The following is a 19,867-nucleotide window of genomic DNA, read 5'->3' as shown; positions in this document are numbered from 1 at the left end:
GGAGCATGAAAATGGGCCACTCATCCCTGCCAGAACTTTCTGGACTGGACATGTCACGTGCTCTCAGTTCGTTTCCTTTCCTGGTTGCTCAGCTTCTAGACCCTTCTCCGTTTTCTCTGTAGGCTTCCTGCTGCAGGCCCTCATCACTGGGTTCAAATCGCCCCCATTGCCTGACAGTCTTCATTTTCAGATGCTTTCCCCTCTGCTGCTCTGCAGAGAGGTCCTCCTTCAGGACAGCATCCATCATCTACCAGGCACCTTCAGTAGCCGCCACATCCAACTCCAGGATGTGGCATAAAACCCTTCCCCCTGGCTTTCACATCACAGCCCTTTATGATGGGGCCCTTGTTTACTGTTTAATTCTGTGACCTTAAACCCTATGATAAAAACCAAGTTGATCAACCTGTCTGTTCTGCTCCTTGGCTCAGGACTCCACCCACCCAACCACCCACTCCCAGAAAGTGCAAATATTGCCATTCTTTACAACCTAACTGAAATTTCACATTATGCCTAGTGTGTCTTTAGTGGCCTAGAGTGGCCTCTGGTAGGACTTAGTACAAAATATCCTTGTAACATTAGCCTTCCTCTCTTGTTTTGTTAGCTAATTTTTATAGGTATCATTTTTGCCCTAAAGAGTCTTTCTATTGTACGTCTCTATTCTATTTCATTAATTTCTATTCTTTGCATTTGCTAGTTCTTTGAAAATACTAATGAAACTGATAAAGCTCTGTTAAGGATGACCAAGTGAAGAAAAAAGAAGACATAACCTGTAGTAGGAATGACAGAAGAGAACATCATATGATAAGTGTTAATAAAGTGGTATTATAAATGACTATGCAATACATTTGAAAATTTAACTGACATAAACAAATTTCTAAAAATACAACTTCCTAAATTGATTCAAGAAGAAATGGAAAGCCTAAGTGATCCAATAACCCATAAATAAATGCAATCAGTACTTTTTCATAATAGCATGCCTGTCTCCTTGGTATACAAGGAGCTCTTTGACAGCATCACAGTATATCTCAATATTGCCTGACTGATGTTGGCCGTTGGACCCTTTTCAGTACCCTGGCGAGGGTTGGAAGGAGAGGTCAGGTGCTCACAAACAACTCTCTTCACCCAGTGATTTCCTCTGGCCATATCAGCCCAACCCAAAACTTCTATGCATTTTGCAGAATTTCAGACAGACAGGGCCTTTAGCCTTCTGCCTCCCTTTCTCCATCTAGCAGGCAGGGTATGGTGCTAGATCTTGACACTTGGACTCCCTAATGGACTATATGTATGGGCACTGCTCTTTGCTGTTCACAGAATGTAGTGGAGGGGCTGAGGAAGAGCAGCTGATCTGGCTGCGATCTCACTCCGGTTCATTAAACAAGGGGGCTGGCATGGGAGGGAGGCCCACATTGAAGGAGAGAGGGAAAAAGGAAAGAGGCAAGGATGCATGTCCCGCTCTCCAGCAGCTGGGGGTCTGTCTCCAGAGAACATTGCTCGGGGACCCGTTGCTATGAGAAGACAGTGGTGGGAGGCCTGTGCCCCAGCACAAAGGCCCTGACAGTCTTCGCTCTTGGAAACTCCACCCTTTGGCATGTGCCCCAGGACCAGATGAGCTCTATCTTCTTATCCATTTTGTTTTATTGCCTGATTATCCCAGTTTTATAGTTTGTAGATTATATTCTTTCAGTATTCACTTTGTTCTTTGTTTCTTGTATTTTAATTGTTCTCAGCTGACGACAATTTAATGGCTTTCTTTGATCTCACTTTTACTTTTATCCGTGGCTCATATTTTATCTACTTCTCTCATCATACTCAACTTTTATTTTGAGCTTTATTGTTATGTTGTTCATTTTTATTTCAGCCTTGTTATTTGCCTTTTCTGCTTTTTTTAATGACTTTTGCCTTGATTCATCTTCTTGTTGGTAGCATACTGTTTGTTGGCTTTTATGCTCTCTCATTACAAAATAGCAAGTTTGAAGCAGAGTTGTGCAGAAGCCAATTGTGAGGGCTGTCCAGTGTCTTAGAAAGGACATCGCGAGTGGCCAGAGGCAGCAAGCCACTCAGGCTAACTCCATGCAGCGAAGACTTATTGGAAGAATACAAATATCAAAGAAATGAAGTGTAATAAGGATATTCAAGGCTCATTAGAAATGGAAAATTATCACCAGCAACTGCCTTCTCCATCTGTCTCCCAATCTGGTGATGCTGGTTTCTTTCTCTCTGCTCTTATGGTTCATGCACCCTCTCCAAATAGTGCAGGTCTGCTTTCTCAGGACCCAGCCTAACCACCAAGCTCCAGTCTGCGTGCCTTCCAGTCCAGAACCTACTACCATGTAACAGACTAGCTTCTGTTAACCTCTGCCAAATACCAGGAAGAGAGGATCTGATTTTGCAGTTCACCTTGGCTCAGTTTTCCACTTCCAACCCTAACCACCCCCCCCCCCATCAGTGTTAGCCATCAGGATGGCAGCAAGTAGTACTCACTCAAGGCTGTGCCTTCTAGACTTTGTCAGGCAGCTTCCCCACCTAAGGGCAGTGATGGGCAGGGATGGGAGGGAGGCTGGATGCTTTTCTCCTTCCAGATAATCCTGGGATAACATCATAACTTTCTCCCATAGATTCCCCTTCCTTATGCATCATCCCTCCATCTCTTCCTTCTTCAACTACATATTCAACTAACGAGTTTAAAAATACTTAGCTGAATTATCTGGTAGACAACTGGCCAAAATTCCAAATCCCCTTCCCAAGAGGCAAATCCTACCTGGATTTTGCTTTTAAATGTTGCAACAAAGTTGGTTTTTCATATCACATTCTTTACAGTCTCTATGAGGAGGTGTCCTGTAAATCCAGACTGTGCAACCCCAGAACACTTGGCAAAATGTGCCAACAAGAGAGCAATGTCTCAGTTTCATTGAAATAAGCCACCAGGTTATTTGTAGCATACTCATGAGACTCCTTGGAAAAAGACATAATGAAAGATCTGTGAACTGGGTTTGGGAATGTTTTATCATCATTTCTTGATGAATTCTTAAAGCCAAAAGGAACAACATTCCTGTCCGTTGGACTTATGGGAAAGAACATCTCTTGCTGCTGTGAGTGCTCCCTAATTCCTTTCTCCTGGTAGCAGACCTATATAGGAAGTACTCTGGATGGCATATAGTAGATGCTTAGTAAATATTTGATGAGTGAACCGCAAAGCCATCTGACCCTAATGGGAAAAGGGAACTAATATCTGCTCATAGGTGTTATGTTCCAGGCACTTTACACACTCAAGCTGTATAAAGCCAGCGCCTACAACCTCCTGACTTAATGGACTCTGTCCAAAGACTAAGAGCTCTCTGCTAGAACTAGGAAAGGTGGGACTGGAAATGCAGTAATTCTGTTTATCTCTCTTTGGGGCTATATAATCTGTCTGCTAGAGACCTGGGACCTAGACTTTGTTCACTGGCATGAGGACCCTGTTGTACATTTGAACCTGGCTGTGACACTAGTACCTAAAAGGAGCATCAGTGTAGGAAGCAGACAGATTGTGTCTGAAGCCTGAAGGTCACTTACTGGCTCTGTGGCCTTAGGTGAGTCACGTAACTTCTTCGAACTCCAATTTATTTTTCTCTAAAATTTGGTAAAATAGCTAGCTTTCAGGAGTGTAGACAACATTAAGGATGCTAATATACATGAAATGCCACATTTAGTGTTTGATGTATACTAGGTGCTCATTTATAGATGGCTTTCCCCTCCTGGCCTTCCTGCCACCATCACTGTGATTTAAATCACAGCCTGAGCCTGCTACCTGCTGAAATGCACTTGAAGCCTGCAGTCTTCAGTGGTCAGTGTTGACTGTCCACATTAGCTTAGCAGCTAGGTTTCCCCTGTGAGCATATTCTGCCCCACTCCATTCTATTCCCACCCTGCTGCCTGGAGAGTGAGGTGCTAATTGAAAATCCCCAAAGGGCTGCCACATTCTGGGGGAAGGAAGAAGCAATGATGGGTCACTTTTCCCCTTTAGTTGCTACTGGGTGTCTGCCAACAGGAGCTGAGATCATCTCATTTAGCAAGCAGGAGCCTGCTGTTTCTTGCTCATAGTCTTGGGCACCAGCCTGGCCCAAAAACAAGCAGACAGTCCCAGGACCATATTGAGAAGGATGCACTCCCAGAGTGTCAATGGGGACTGATCCCAGGGAGGTCAAGGTCATGTGGAGGTTGCCAGGAGTGGGAAGGAGGCAACAATGACTCTTCAGAGTAGCTCTTTGGCTGAAACTTGCCAGGGGTCATTGGATAGTCATTCAGCCAGGGTCTACACCACAATTGGGAAGGCTTCTCCATGTCCTGGGAGGCTGTCATTAGGGCAGAGGAGCATTAATGATAAAATGTGTCCTCCTGGTGAGAAGGGAGAAGCAGGAAGCTGCATCTTAAGTAAAAGAGCAAAACACAACAAGAACTTTAAAATATCTATGCCCTTTGACTTAGTATTTCCACTTCCAAGAATTCATCATAATTTGCCAATATTTAAAACTATATATGACAGGGCTCCTGGGTGGCTCAGTTGGTTAAGCATCCAACTCTTGGTTTCAGCTCAAGGCTTGATCTCAAGCCCTGTGTCAGGCTCTGCACTGGGCTGGAGCCTGCTTAAGATTCTCTCTCTCCCCCTCTCCCTTTGGCCCCCACCCCAAAACAACCTACATTTCAATCACTTGGATCCAATCATATATGATAGCTATATCCATAGAATGGAATAGTATGTAGCCATTAAAGTAGTGCTTGCAAAGAGTCTTTAATGAGCTAGGAAAACACTCTTATGATATGAAACAGAGATGTAAGACACAGAATTGTACATAAAACATGATCTCCGCTATTTACAAAAAGTGCACTGGAAGAAAATTGGAAGCAAATATGCCTAAAAGTTACTTTTGATTGCTTCCCAGACGTAGGATTATCATTCTTTTTTTTTAACTTTTATATATTTCTAAATTTTATCTACTGCACATAAAGATAAAAATGGAAAATGAAACAAAAGTAACATCAGGAAATGCCAGCATGGATGATCCAAGCCCAGATAGACTCTAGTGGTGGGATTTCAGGCACTGCCAGGCCTATTGCTGTTGGAATCAGAGCCATCTGGGGCCCGTTCAATCACCCCGCCTGACAGCGGTGTGTATGACTGACCACTGAGCCCACTCTGACAATGCTGGGCTTTGGGGACAGCCAGAAATGTTTGTGAGGGGCAGCTGGGAGTGCATGCCTGTCAGAGAGTCAGGCAAGGCCGCCAAAATCAGCCCCTGTGGGGGATCCCTGCTGGAGGGGGAGCAGGGCCCTCACCACGGCTTGGCCCTGTTTCCTGAGGTGGCCAAACGACATATCCATGTGTGTTCCAAGCCTTGTCCAGCCAGTTGTAAATTGGAATGCTTATCAGATTGGCTCCCTCAAGGGACAGCACATAACAATAAAATAACAGATATATTTATAGCCCTTTTATTGAAGTACTTAAGAATTTCTTTTTTTAATTCTGAAATTTCTCCAACTTTTAGAAACACTGACAAGTAGTTTCTTTCCTCCTGAGAAAATCTGGGCAGAGGCAGGAAACCTAGTTAAGCATCTGCAGTAAACTCTCGACCCCAACCCCTCCACAAATACCCCCAGTCTGTGCCTCACGGGCTAGGCCTCTGTGGCCGACTCTGATGCATAATTCCTCATGTACTTAACAAGCACGCTCGGAGCTTCCCTGTATGCTAGAACCACATCTGCTCACACAGAAGTAATGGAGCAGAAGGGGACACAGATATGAGAACTTCCATGGCTGGACCAGACATTCCTTCCAAGACCTTCTCTCCCTCTTCAGCCTCCAAGGCTCCCACATAGGACCAAGGTGGACTTCAATGGCAGCAGAGGGAAAATGTGGTCACAGGCTTTGTGGCTCAGAAAGTCTATCTGCCTCAGGCTTGGTTTCTATATTAGTGCCCCAGGGTTGCCATAACAAAGTGCCACAAACTGGGTGGCTGAAAACAACAGAAATATGTTGTCTTACTGTCCTGGAGGCTAGAATCTGAAATCGTGATGTCAGCCGGGCCATTGGCTGGCCATCCTTGGCATTCCTTGGCTTGTGGATGCATCTCCCCAGTCACATGGCCACCTTCTGCTCTGTGTTAGCATCTTTCCTCTGTGCATAGCTATCTCTGTGTCCAAATTAACCCCTTTTTATAAGGACACCATCATACTGGATTAGAGCCCGCCCTAATGATGTCATCTTAACTCGCTTACCTTTATAAAGACCCTATTTCCAAATAAACTCACATTCTGAAGTTAGGACTTCAAGGTGTCTTTGGGGGGGCGGGTACACAGTTCAGTCTACAATGATTTCTAAGGCTGACTCAGCCACCCACTAAGTGTATAACCTTGGTAATCACAAAACCTCTCCAAACTTCAGCCACCTCTTACTCTGTTAAACAGAAGTTAAAAAGAACACCTAACTCCAAGGTCGTCGCAAGGTCTATAGGACGTAATATGTGTAAAGCATGCAACATGACACCTAGCTGATTTTAGATGATTTTTTCTCATCATTGTTATGAAGCTACCGCTTCCAGGCCACATAGGCATTCCATTCAGGGGAGAGTCTGGCCTGAGCCAACCAGGGCTGACCCTGCACCTCTAGCTAGCTCCACACTGTAGAGGGTCCAAGGGTGGCATGTCAGCAGAGGTCTCCCAGAATGACCAGCTAGGTGTCCAAGCAAGGAAGAGCGTAGGACCAGACACAGGGCTAGTGATGTATTAAAGTTTGCAGAATCAGCAGTTGGAGCTTGCCATTTTTAAACAACCTCACAGAGGCCACATTTGCCCTGCGTCCTGCTGGGTATAAGAAAGCAAGGGGTCCTGGGGCATCTGGGTGGCTCTGTCAGTTAAATGACCACCTTTTGATTTCAGCTCAGGTCATGATGTCATGGTCATGAGATCAAGCTCCGCGTAGGGCTCCATGCCTACTTAGGATTCTCTTTCTCCCTCTCCCTGGCTTGTGCTCTTTCTCTCTCGAAAGGGAGGGAGGGAGGAAGGAAGGGGTCCTCAAAGAATAAATTTGGGGTCAGACTAGAGAGCCTTGAATTGGAAAAACATGATATGTCCATTCCTACCTCTCTAACTCTTCTCCTGCCACTGACACCGCCATGTTCAGACTCTTTCTGTTCCCTAAGTGGAAGTTTATACCCTTCTACCTCAGGGCCTTCGCACTGTTGTTTCTTCTACCTAAAATACACTACGCAGCTACCCTCCACCCTCCTTACCCATTCCCCAGTTTATCTCATTTCTTTTCGTTCTTTACTCACTCATCCCCTCCCCCAGTTATTTTCCTGTTTATTCCGTTCCTAACAATTAACCCAACTTATAACCATATCTTCAGTCTTGTGTTTAGTCGTTTATATTTGCCATTTTCCATCAGACCAGGTCCCAGACTGCAGGGTCTCTGTCAGTTTTATTCTCCGTGGACTACCTCCCACCCAGCTAAGGTCTTGCACACTGAGAAGGTATTGGGGACTATTTTGTGGTTATCCAATGGATGGAAACAGAAGACACTGCTTCCCCAGACGAGATGTGGCCTCATAAGACTGAGAGAAGCTGATCCTTTGGGGAAAATGAATGACTCATAGCTTCTACTTTCAACCGAGTGATATTTAATCAATGCGATTTGTGAAAGAAGTTGGTTCATTTTCGTGGAAGTTGGCAAGCACCCCTGCAGCCACCACTACCTTTGTGTCTGTGGTCTGTGCTCTGCCTCATTCCTTGGGGGCTCAGGTTAATGGGATAACCCTATTAAAAACCTACGTTCTACAAACACATGGTGTTGCACCAAGAGGAAACACCAGAGGCTGCTATCCTTGGCATAAACTCCATGTTTTCAAGCCTACTTCACACATGCTCTGTGAGAACAGTGAAATGATTGTGTTCCCCCAAGGGGAGAAATGAGGGAAACCCAAGCAAAAGGCTTTGGGGGGTTATCCCCTACCAGGTGACCAGCGAATAGATTCTTCAGCTCAGGGTTGTCACCACAACCAAATCTCCAGGCATTCCTGAGGTCAGTGCCCTTTAGTTCATGGCAAGTTCTTGGCAAGCTAGAGAGGCTGGGCTTCTGACCCTAGCAGAGAATCACGACCCGGGGGAAGGAGAGTAGCCGCGGTGTGGTTTTTAAAATAAATCACAACAGGGCACCCAGGTGGCTCAGTCAGTTGAGTCTGATTCTTGAATTCAGCTCAGGTCATGATCTCAAGGTCATGGGATTGAGCCCTGTCAGGCTTAGCACAGAGCATGGAGCCTGCTTGAGATTCTCTCTCTCTCCTCTCTCTGCCCCTCCCCCACTCATTCATCTCTCTCTCTCTCTCTCTCTCTCTCTCTCTCTCTCTCTCTCTCTCAAATTAAATAAATAAGGGCACTTGAATGGCTCAGTCAGTTAAGTGTCTGACTTTGGCTCAGATCATTATCTCAGTTTGTAAGTTCAAGCTGCATCGGGCTCTGTGCTGATAGCTCAGAGTCTGGACCCTGCTTCAGATACTGTCTCTTCCTCTCTTTCTGTGCCCACCCCCCTCCCATTTTGTGCTCTCTCTCTCTCTCTCAAAAATAAATAACCATTTAAATAAATAAACCTTGGGGCGCCTGGGTGGCGCAGTCGGTTAAGCGTCTGACTTCAGCCAGGTCACGATCTCGCGGTCCGGGAGTTCGAGCCCCGCGTCAGGCTCTGGGCTGATGGCTCAGAGCCTGGAGCCTGTTTCCGATTCTGTGTCTCCCTCTCTCTCTGCCCCTCCCCCGTTCATGCTCTGTCTCTCTCTGTCCCAAAAATAAATAAACGTTGAAAAAAAAATTTAAAAAAAAAATAATAATAAATAAATAAATAAATAAACCTTAAATCACAATAATCAAAGCATATGAGAGATGCTGCATGTGAAAACAGGCAACATTTTAGAGTTGTTTCACAAGAAGAATGATCAGAGCATGTCTGCAACAGCCTAAGCAGTTTGAAAAGTGTTGGTGCAAATAGATTTTGATGTCCATGTTGGATAATCAGTAAGGTGCTGTCTCTGCATGTTCCAGAGACAACAGCAGGTAAATTAACAGCAAGACAGTTCAGCTGGTTCTAGACACAAGTAAGACCACAATGGAGTATGAAGGGTTTTCTGGTCTTCCTAATGAACTCCTAGTTATCCTTCTAGCCCAGTTTAGGAATCTCCTCCTCCAGGAAGCCTTCCCTTACCCCTACAGTTGATTAATTGCTCCCTCCCCTCTTCTCTCTGTTGTATTTATCCTACTCCATTTTAATGAAATGGACGCATGTCTATTTCCTCACTGTGAGGGTAAAGCCGTCAAACTAGAAATAATGCATAAACAGTGCTTTCTCTCTTCGTGGCTGCTTGTGTTGTTTTCCAAACAATAGCAATAAAGTCTTCTTTAGAAATTATTTGAAGTAGAAACAATCAAATCTGCTTAAAATTATGAAGTAAAAATATCACAAGTCTTCCTCAACTCTAGCCAAAATCACGAAGGTGATCCTTGAAAACCTGAGGCTGAGAAACATTGGCGTGAGAGCTCTGAATCTTTCTTCTCTGGTCTAAAGCCCTCGGGTTCCCTGTACACCCAGCTCCTCTTCCTAAGGAGATAGCAGCTTACAGGACAGTGATGGAGTCCCATTCCTTTTGCCTCCTCTGCAGTGTCCAGTATGGAATAGGTGTGCATTCGTGATTCCTAATATCCCATGCATGAAGTGTGATTGGCCGGGAGGATACAAGTAACAAAAGATAGAAGTCGTTGAACTCCAAGCTTGTCATGGAAGTTCTAAGCCAAATACCATTCGGGAAGCTGAAGCAAGATGAAAAACTGAAAAACTACTGCCGATAAATTTGTGTAGAAACATGCAGTGCAGACTTCCCAATCGGTAGAGACATTAATAATTCCGGGGAGCTGCGAAAATGACTCCTTCTGTCAATTTTCCTCTTCTGGGGTATGCCAAATTCTGGAGCTCACTGGGGGTGACATAATTATGTGACCTTCACTGCCGGGAGCCAGGGAATTAAATTCTTCTAGGTCTTCTACAAATACCCCCTACTGAGAGAGGGAGGAATTCTCTCTCTCTTTGCATTTCTGGGTAGCTTAAAAGTGAACTGCATTCACGTAGGTTTTGCATGGAAAGTAAGCAGCAGCATAAGGGTATTTACCGTACGGTGAAATGGATCACGAAGCTGTGATTTATCCTGCACTGGCCCACGGAGGAAATGAAGCATCCTATTAGCATTGCTGGTCCGTGTGAATCACAATAGGCAAATGAGAGCAAGAGCAAAGCACCAATAATACAAATATCCGTGTGCAGCGAAGGAAAATGTCAAAGCAGAGTTTGGCTCTGCTGCAAATGGGTTACATCGAGAATGCATTAGCTCCTGACACCGGGGCCTGGGTAATCTACAGCTCTTTCAACTTATTTACTGTAAACTTGGAAGCAGCCAACCTTTCACATTTGCATTGGCTTTCTCTTGCCAAGGGGGGGGAAAAAAGGTACAGGAAAAGAAAATGAGAGAGCGTCCCAAGTCCGTCGGCTGATAGGGTGGCTCGCTGGAGTGCCTGTCCGTGAACTGGGAGCGTCTCGGCCACCCTGGTTCTCAGTCACGGAGGCTGCTCTACCATTGCATTCTTCTTCCAGCCGATTCCTTGGAAAATAATGGTTTTATTTTGCTCCAGAATTAGAAAATAAAGCAGCTGAACCTGGGAGTTACGAGTCTTAATTATCCTCCCTGGCCTTTTCTTCGGGAACCTAAAATTGATTTTCAAATTTCTCTTCTGAATTTGATTTAACATTTTAATCTGCGTGCCTTCTGTGGGGGCTTTGCCGGCAGTATTGATGACAAGGAGATGAAGAATTAGCCGGCCACGGCGGAGGTGCTTGTTATCAGCCGAGCCGTCCCGGTGTTGATGAGAGGTGCCCGGGGGTCATCTGGGCCATGTGTGAGAAGGCCCTTCATCTCCTACTCACCTTGATCAGAACGAAAGCTGGAATCATGCCTGACAGGCAGCAGCCTCTGAACTTTTGTTTTAAACTCCGAAGCTGTCCCCTGAGATGCTGACTTATTAGCTCCAGGAATTGATAGAACAGTAAAAGAGTCCATATACTTCTGTAATATTGATTGGGCTGCCATTTCTCTTTCTTCTGTGGCTCAAAATATGGATTTTCCTGACACCAGCCTTAATTTGAATTAAACATTTAAAATATGCCTCTGCCCCTTTGGGGTTCCCCACCTGAACATTTGGGAACTTCAGCACAGCATATGGATTATGGGCAAAACTTGTCAGGGAGTGGAAATATGAGGTCTTGTGTACCTGCAGGTCGTTCATCGATTCCAGAGGCTTTGCTATACAAGGAGGTGGCTTGGCGTAGAGTTTGAGTACCAGGACTCGGAAAACGTGGGGCCGGATCCCGGTGTGAATAAGGCATTCAGTTGCTCTGTGCCTCCGATGACGCATCTGCCAAATGGGGTGACTACACCCTGACAGCAGGATCATTGGGGGAGATCATGCAGGCAGCATGAGAGTGTCCGTGGCGAACTGGGGAAGGACAGAGCAGTGGAATCAGCTCAGAAGAAGTAAGTTACAAAGATAAGTACAGGGAGGCGGGCAGACATGAGAGGATCCCTGGTACCTGGAACAGCTGTCCACCGCAGGGGCTCACCGTTCAGGGCCCCAGAAGCAAGCGGGGGTCTGGGACAGGGGCTAAGCAGACCTGCAAATGAGGCTGCTTGAAGGAGGTGGGGTGTGACCGCTGGCAAAGAGAAACCTGGAAGCAGAGTCTTAGTGATGGCCTTGCTGGGATCTTTCTGACACCACATGGTGACCCTCTCAGAGGCTCTTTCTCTCTTGTGAGGTCACAATCAGGAGAAAATGAGTGTCAGCTTCAGCACGAGGAGCTACCACTGAGTTAGCAATTACTGTGCCCTTTCTCTGTGCCAGCCTGCTGATTTTAAACTTGTTGATTTTAAACTTCATAATAGCCCAAGATAGTAGGTTCTGTTTTTGTTCACATTTAATGGACAACGAGACTGAACTTTAGAGAAGTTAATGCATTTTGGCCAATGATCGCAGAGTTAGGGAAGTCGGAGCTCATACTTGAAGACAAGTCATTTCTGATTCCAAGACTCTGGTATTAACCATCATACCACACTCCTTTGAATTGATTGAGACTTTATTTCTTTGACATCCAGCAAGAATTCCCTGAGCACCTCTATTAAGCCAGGCCTTAAACTGGGCAGTAAAGTCAAGGAGATGAGTAAGTACAGATTCTTGCCTCTGGGACCTCTAAAAGGAAAAAATATGTGTGGACACAATTGACAATGCAGGAGGAAATGTGCAGGGAGCCAGGGAAGCATGAGGCAGGGGAGAGCTGCTATCTCAGCCTGAGAAGTCCGCACAGGCTCCTCAAAAGAGGTAATGCTTAAACTGGGTTTTGAAGCTTCTATAGGAGTTCTCCCGATACAAAGAAGTGTTCTTCGTTAGTTGGCCAAGAGCTGCTAGGATGGCTGTTTCTTTTTGTCTTTCTTTTGAGAGAGAGCATGAGTGAGAGGGGGTGGGGCAGAGAGATGGGGAGAGAGAGAATCCCAAGCAGGATTGGCATGCTTAGCATGGAGCCCTACACAGGGCTCCATCCCATGACCGGGAGACCATGACTTGAGCCAAAATCAAGAGTCAGATGCTTAATCAACTGAGTCACCCTGGCGCCCCTCATATTTTTGGCAACAAAGACTGCAAATGGCAGTAACAGCTACTTACTAATCTCTCATTTGGGCAGCTTGCAAGCCTTTCTGTTTCCACGGGTTTCTGTTTGCAGGTAAACTGCAAAGAGCCTGTTTTGGCTCTAAAAAAGAGAGTGTTTTTAGTTCCTCCTTAATTTACAGATTATAAACCTTGAGTATTAATCACCAGTCGGCTCCTTGATAAGTTAACCTTCAAGCAACAGTTTCAAAGCAAGGCTTCTCTCTGCCTGAAGCAGGTATGGAATCACCAGATAAACATGATACATTTTCTTGTAAAGTTAATTCTATTCAAAGACGCAAAGGTAAACAATGTTAATGTCATATTGTATTTAGATAGTTTATAGAGTGAATTGCAAAATTAGCATGATTCTTGAGAAATAAAACATTAGCTTTCTTGGAAATGTCACCGTTGACACGGGCCATTTTTGGGCATAGTAACTCCTTCTCGATCATTAGGAGATAATGAAATATCTGAATGGGCCTCGCATTAAGGTTACCTGCTACTGGGCAGTAGAACAGTTGGGGTCGATCTTTCACCTGCTCAAAAGCTGAACCCTCATACTCTCCCTGTAGAAGGAACCTGGGTCCATTCCCTAGAGTATGATCCCATAAAGTCTGTTCTTTCATAAAGACGGGTGCCACGATGGGTTCACACTTACCAGTAATGGCTGAAATCTTACAGCGCTTTAATGCCATGCTTGAAATTAAAGTAACGGGAGACACAACCATAAGAAACCCGCTATAAGCCGTGTCAAGTCATAAAACTGTAATGCTGTGAAAGCCTAGCAGCCAGAAATCACTGGTGATGTGAAAGGAGCAAAATAAATATCGGCTGGGTTTTTAATTAACTGCCTCTAAATAATGAAAATGAGCCAATCAGACTCCCTTTTAGTAGCGAAATACCATTATAATTTGAATATTCCTATTGATGGACAGCATGGCGCCTTTGATGGAGGCACATAAATCAGGCAGGGCTGTTTTGCGTCTCCTGGAGACCACACACCAGTGAGCCTGCTGCGTCTGCCAGGCTCCGGCCTGACAAGCACAGGCCATGGTTTTTGCCCCTCGGCCTTTGAGAGGGGAAAGCGTGAAGAAGCCAGACCCAGAAGCTCCTACTCTGCGTCTAGCTCCCTTTAATAATCATCGCCATGCTACTGAGAAAAGAGTTGTGATGAAGAGGCATGCTCTGAAGTCCGGGAGATCAGAAGTTAAATCGTTGCTTACGATTACGTTATGACACTGGGCAAGTCTCCCCTCCCTGTGCGCCAACATGCTCATCTCTGTAATGGGAGGAAATTTGGTCCTTGCACAAAGGGTTTCTTCTCTAAAGCCACCGGCACAGTATCTGGCACATAATATGCACTCAAGAACTATCAAGTGGTGAGGACAGGCTTCCTGCCTTGTTCCTGACCTTGGGAAGGAAGGATCTAATATTTCACCATTAGTATGATGTTAGCTGTAAATTTATCACAGGTGCCCCTTATCAGTTTGAACAACTCCTCTTCTATTTGTAGTTTACTGGGAGATTTTACTGGGTATGCATTTTGAATTTTGGCGAATTTTTTTTTTTTTTACATCTATTGAAGGGACCATATGGTTTTTCTCCTTTCTCCTGTTAGTATGGTAAATTACATTGACCGAAACTTGGATTTCTGGGTTAAATTCTACTTAGTCATAATCCTTTTTATAGAGATGGATTACATTTGCTTATACATTGTTGAGGATTTTTGTGTTTATGTTCATGACAGACAGGGGTCTGTAATTTTCTTCACTTGTAGTGTCTCTGCCAGTTTTTGGTATTAGGGTAATGCCAGCCTCTAAAAAGGAGAAAACATTCCCTCCTCCTCTATTTCTTAAAAACAAAATGATATATGATTAGTGTTTTTCTTCTTTGGATGCGTGATAGAAACCAAAGAAACCATCTGGGCCTGGAGTTTCCTTGTGGGAAGATCTTCTACAAAAAAATTTTAAATGATCTAATATGTGATTTAAGTATGGTAATAATCAACAGGGTTTTTTTTTCCTTAACTCACTTTGGATTTGCTTTACTCTTTTAGGACCTTCTTGATTTTAGCTCTTTGTTCTTTTGTAATAGATACATTTAAAGCTATCGGTGTTTATCTAAGCACCAATTTAACAGCATTTCACAAATTTCAATATGTTTGATTTGTAATATTTTCAGTTTTAATTATTTCTCTTTCAATTTCTTCTTTGTGCATGGATTATTTAAATGTGTATTGTTTAATTTCCAAATATCTGGGCTTTCTTTAGATTGCGTATAGTTAAATGTTATTGATTTCCAATTTAGTTCCATTATGGTCAGAGAACATGCTCTAGGATTTCAGCTTTTAAATTCATTGGGTCATTTTATGGCCCATACATGGTCTTTGTGAACATGACATGTGAGGTTGAAATGAGTGTGCATTCTACAGCTGGACGTAATGGTCGATAAATATCAGTTAGGACAAAGCGGTTGATAGCATTGTTTACGTTACCTGTGAGTTTATTGATTTTTTGTGTTTTTATTCTGTCAATTACTAAAATCTTCCTATGATTGCAGAATTGTCTATTTCTTCCTTTCAGTTTGTCCATTTTTGCTTCATGTTTTGAGGCTCTGTAATTAGATGCATGTGCTTTTATAATAGTTATCTCTTCCATTTGTAATTATGAAATGCCCTTCTTTGGCAACATTATTTATTCGACATCAGTTTCATCTGATATTAAATAATCGCCTCCTGCCTTCCTGTGCTTACCATTGTATCAGATATCTTTCCTACCTACTCCTTTTAGCCTATTTGTGTTTTTATACCTAGAGTGCATCTCTTGTAGACAGCACCATATAGTTATTGCTTACATTTTTATTCCGGTAATCTCTGCCTTCTTATTGGAATGTTTCATGTAATTCTTGATGTGGTTGGATTCAGATATACTATTTTATTGTTTGTTACCCATTTAACCTCCCATACTTGTTTCTCTGTTGTTGCTTCTTGCCTGCCTTCTTTGGGATTGTTTGAATATTCTTAGAATTCCACTTTGGTTTATCACTGACTTTTAGCTATACCTCTTTCCCTTTATTTTTAGTGGTTACTTGCTCTCTGTATAGATCTATAAATTTTCACAGGCTTCCTAGAATTTGTATCTTACCACTTTGTACAAACTACAGAAACGCTGCAGCCATATAGATACATTTACCACCTCTCTCTTGGCCATCTTTTATGCTATAGTGCTCGTGTGTTATAATTATATGTATTATAAGCCACGCACACAATGTTGTAATTTTACTTTAAACAATCATGTATATATTTTAAAGAAATAGGAGGAGAAAAATAGTTTCTTAGACTTACCTAGATACTTACATTTCTTGATGATCTTCCTTTATCCCTGAAGACTCATGTTTTCCTAATATCATTTCTCTTTTGCTAGTAAAAAAAAAAAAAAAAAAAATTCCTTTAACATTTCTTACAGACCAGTCTGGTGGAGATGAACTAAAATGTCTTCACTCCACCTTCTTTCTTGAAGGCCATTTTTCTTGTTCTAGAATTATGGGCTAATAGATTTTTTTTTCTTTTAGTCCCTTAAACACAGGGGTCCTATAGCTTCCATGGTTTCTGATCAGTGTGCAGTCATTCACATGTATTTAATGCCAGTTTTTCTGTGGCTGCTTTCTCTTTATCTTCAGATTTATGATACATAGGTATAGTTTCATTCATATTTATTTCTCTTGGGATTTATTGGCTTTTTGAACATGTAAATACATGTCTTTCACCAAAATTGGAAAGGTCTCAGCCATTGTTTGTTTGAATATTATTTTTGCCTCATTCTGCCTCTCTTTTCTTTCTGGGACTCCAATGACTTATTATGTAAGACTTTTTGATATCAACCCATACGTCCCTGAGGTTACATTTTTCTTCAATATTTTTTCTCTTTCTACTTCAGATTTCTTACAGGTCATCAAAGCTCTGTTTCTTTCCTTGCAGTCTTTATTTTCTCTTTTCTTCAAATTGGATACTTTTATATTGATTTATCACACATTCACTTACCTATTCTATCAAGTCCATTCAGTGAGTAATTTATTTCAAATATTACTTTATTTATTTATTTATTTATTTATTTATTTATTTATTTATTTTTGAGAGAGCATGTGTGAGTGGGAGGGGGCAGAGGGGGAGAAAAAGAGAGAATTTCAAGCAGGTTCCACACCCAGAGCAGATCTCTTGGTCATGAGATCATGACCAAAATCAAGGGTCAGATGCTTAGCCAACTGACCCACCCAGGCATCCCAGATACTATCTCTTTTAATTATAGAATTTGTACTAGATTACTTTTTCTATGTTGCATTTGTCTGATGAGATTTGTATCTTTTCCTTCATTCTAAGCATATTTTCTTTTATAGCCTTGAGCATACTTATAAGAATAAATAATATACTTGTTTGAAAATACAAATAGCTGAGCTATCTTGGGGTTGGGCCCTGTTGTCTTTTCCCTCAGGAAAGGGTCACATTTTCCTGACTCCTCATATGGCAATTAAGTTTAGATTATATCCTGGATATTTTGCACATTGGGCCAAGATGGCACTGGATTGTCGGATTCCTTCAAAACAGTTGACGTTTTGTTTTAACAGGCAATTCAGTTCACTTACGTCAGTTCAAACTATAAATTCTCTCTTGCCTCGTATGGACAGTAGTTCAGATCTCAGTGTAGTTGGCTTTCAGTCTGTCCCCCACATGCACAGTTCTGGGGCCGGCCAGAGACTTGGGTATTTGAAACACAGTTTGGGCTGTCCCTTCCCTGGCTGGCTCCTCTCCAAGAGTCCTCCCTCACCTTCCAGAAGTGCCGTTCATCTGGCCAGAAAGATGGCCCGCTCATCTGATAGAAATCAGAGTTTTAGCCCCTTGTTCCACAAGGACTGTGACCGCCCTCAGGGCAAGGGAACAAACAGAAAACTCTTGAATGCACTTAGTAATACTGAACTATACACCCAAAAGTGGTTAAGATGATAAATTTTATGTCATGTGAATTTTATCACCGTTTTTAAGAATTATTAAAAATCCGAGAACTCACCCATTTTTAGTAGCTTTTTCTGCTCCCCTCCAAAATCTGTCATTCCCCAGGCTTCAGGTCTTCAGGAGGGGGGAGCTATTTTTCGAGAGTTAAGGGTATTGTGAGAGGGTCGTGTGTTAGAAGCCTATGCACATCAGAAGCAGAAAACTCCTTAGGTCGCTTTATTTGTACCTTTCACAACCCAAGTTTGCTGTCCTCCCAGTTTCAGGGAAATAAACGCAGTGTATTACGTTTTGTGTGAATTTTAATATTCTAATTAGATAAGAATATTGACATAATATGACCCAACATGCAATATATAATTATTCTTTTATAAGATTATTATTTTACTGTTGATAAAGTACCAATGTAAGATTATTAAATTTATGTTATGAAAATAAAACTTTATTTTTTTTTTAATTTTTTTTTCAACGTTTATTTATTTTTGGGACAGAGAGAGACAGAGCATGAACGGGGCAGGGGCAGAGAGAGGGAGACACAGAATCGGAAACAGGCTCCAGGCTCTGAGCCATCAGCTCAGAGCCTGACGCGGGGCTCGAACTCACGGACCGCGAGATCGTGACCTGGCTGAAGTCGGACGCTTAACCGACTGCGCCACCCAGGCGCCCCTAAAACTTTATTTTTAAAGGATTATACCTTTTTAATTTTGGTGACTAAGTGAATTATAAACTCAAATCCTATTGCCATTCAACCTTAGATGATAATTCACAAAAGCCATTTGTTAGTGCCTACATCTGAATTTCTACAGGTAACCAAGGTGCGATTATTTAAGTATGCAGTGTCATTAAAACTTCAAAGAATTTTCTGTTTTATAATAAAAGCCATCCAAAGTTTTAAGAGGCCATGCTAATTAAAAGCCTGACAGTCAGCACTTGAGGAACTTGAGCTAAATTTGGCTTAATCACCTGAAGAAAGCCAAATGGGCAGTTGTTTTAAGAGGGAGCATTACTCTAAATATTAGGAATAATGCTGAGAAATAAAAATCAGCATTGAAGCAGAACAGTTCTACAGTTATTACAGAATGCATCCTCTCTACTTTATGTTTATTTCTATGGGAAAATTAGCCTTCATGATGTATACTATTAATAAGGCAGAGCAACCCTGTCCAACAGAAATGTAATTCCAGCCACATACATAATTATTTCTTTTCTACTGGCCACATTAAATGAATAAAAAGAAACAGATGAAATTGATTTCAATAATGTGGTATGCAACCCAAAATATCTAACATTATCTTTTCAATATGTTATCAAATAGAAAATCATTTGTGAGAAATTCTCCATGAAACAAGTTTTTCAAATCTGATGTGTATTTTCCACTTACGAGACATCTCAATTTGGACTCTAAATTTTCATTGGAAATACTTGACCTGTCTGTAGATTTTGGATAATTTATAGTTGCAAAAAATTGATTCACATACCCAGACATACTGAAAAGTTTTCCAGTAACTGAATTGAGCAACTATTCTTAAATGAGCAATTCAAAAATGACAAAAATGAAATAAAATTCAAATCCACTTCCTCTGTCACACTAGCCACATAGCAAGTGTTCAAAAGCCATATGGTGGCTTGTGGCTTCTGCCCTGAAAAGTGCAGAGTAGTCACAAGGCATCCTTCGAAGGGAAACCTACATCCCATGTCTATCCAAATTCCTAGAGACACTGTAGATGAGAAAAATTAATTAAAGAAAATCAGGTGGAGAAAAAAACTGGGTGGAGGCAAACAAAACCTTCAGGTTTGTATGGACTAGAACTTCTGACTGGTTCAGTGTTGAGACCATATGTTAAGACCCTGCTTGGACACTGAGAAAAAGGAGACCGGAAGACATTTAAAGGTTTTACCTGTCAGTATGATTTGTACCAATTCTATTTAAACATTAGTCTTCAGGTATTCTCCTGGTTAATTGAGGAGTCTGTAATGTTCCGTTGTTTTATCTTGAGAACTCGTTAGCACTCATTAATTATTTGGTCCTCACAATCCCAGATTTCAAGATATGCTACAGATTCGAGCTGTAGTAATCAAAGCAGTATGGTACTGGCACAAAAA

General features: G+C 42.5%; 1 protein-coding gene and 1 long non-coding RNA gene across 4 annotated transcripts in view; one reads left to right on the top strand and one right to left on the bottom strand.

Moving 5' to 3' along the window:
• CLSTN2 (calsyntenin 2) overlaps positions 1-19,867 on the top strand; it is a 616,602-nt gene that overhangs the window by 434,620 nt on the left and 162,115 nt on the right. Inside the window, exon 1 of one of the 3 annotated variants that reach the window (XM_019810642.3) lies at positions 11,898-12,277. The exons of the other annotated variants lie outside the window; for them this stretch is intronic. Within the exon in view, the coding sequence (XP_019666201.1) occupies positions 12,274-12,277 (4 nt within the window). The 5' untranslated portion in view covers positions 11,898-12,273. Of the gene's footprint in view, positions 1-11,897; positions 12,278-19,867 lie in introns of those variants that run through there. 3 annotated transcript variants of the gene reach the window in all.
• LOC123380113 lies at positions 8,913-11,849 on the bottom strand. Its single transcript, XR_006585459.1, has 2 exons — positions 11,654-11,849; positions 8,913-11,559 (listed from the first exon to the last, which is right to left on the bottom strand). It is a non-coding gene; the product is annotated as an uncharacterized LOC123380113 (long non-coding RNA).

This window comes from Felis catus, chromosome C2 (assembly GCF_018350175.1).
Source record: "Felis catus isolate Fca126 chromosome C2, F.catus_Fca126_mat1.0, whole genome shotgun sequence".
Taxonomy (NCBI): domain Eukaryota; kingdom Metazoa; phylum Chordata; class Mammalia; order Carnivora; family Felidae; genus Felis; species Felis catus.
The sequence above is the reverse complement of the archived record's forward strand: the minus strand, read 5'-3'. Positions and strand labels throughout refer to the sequence as shown.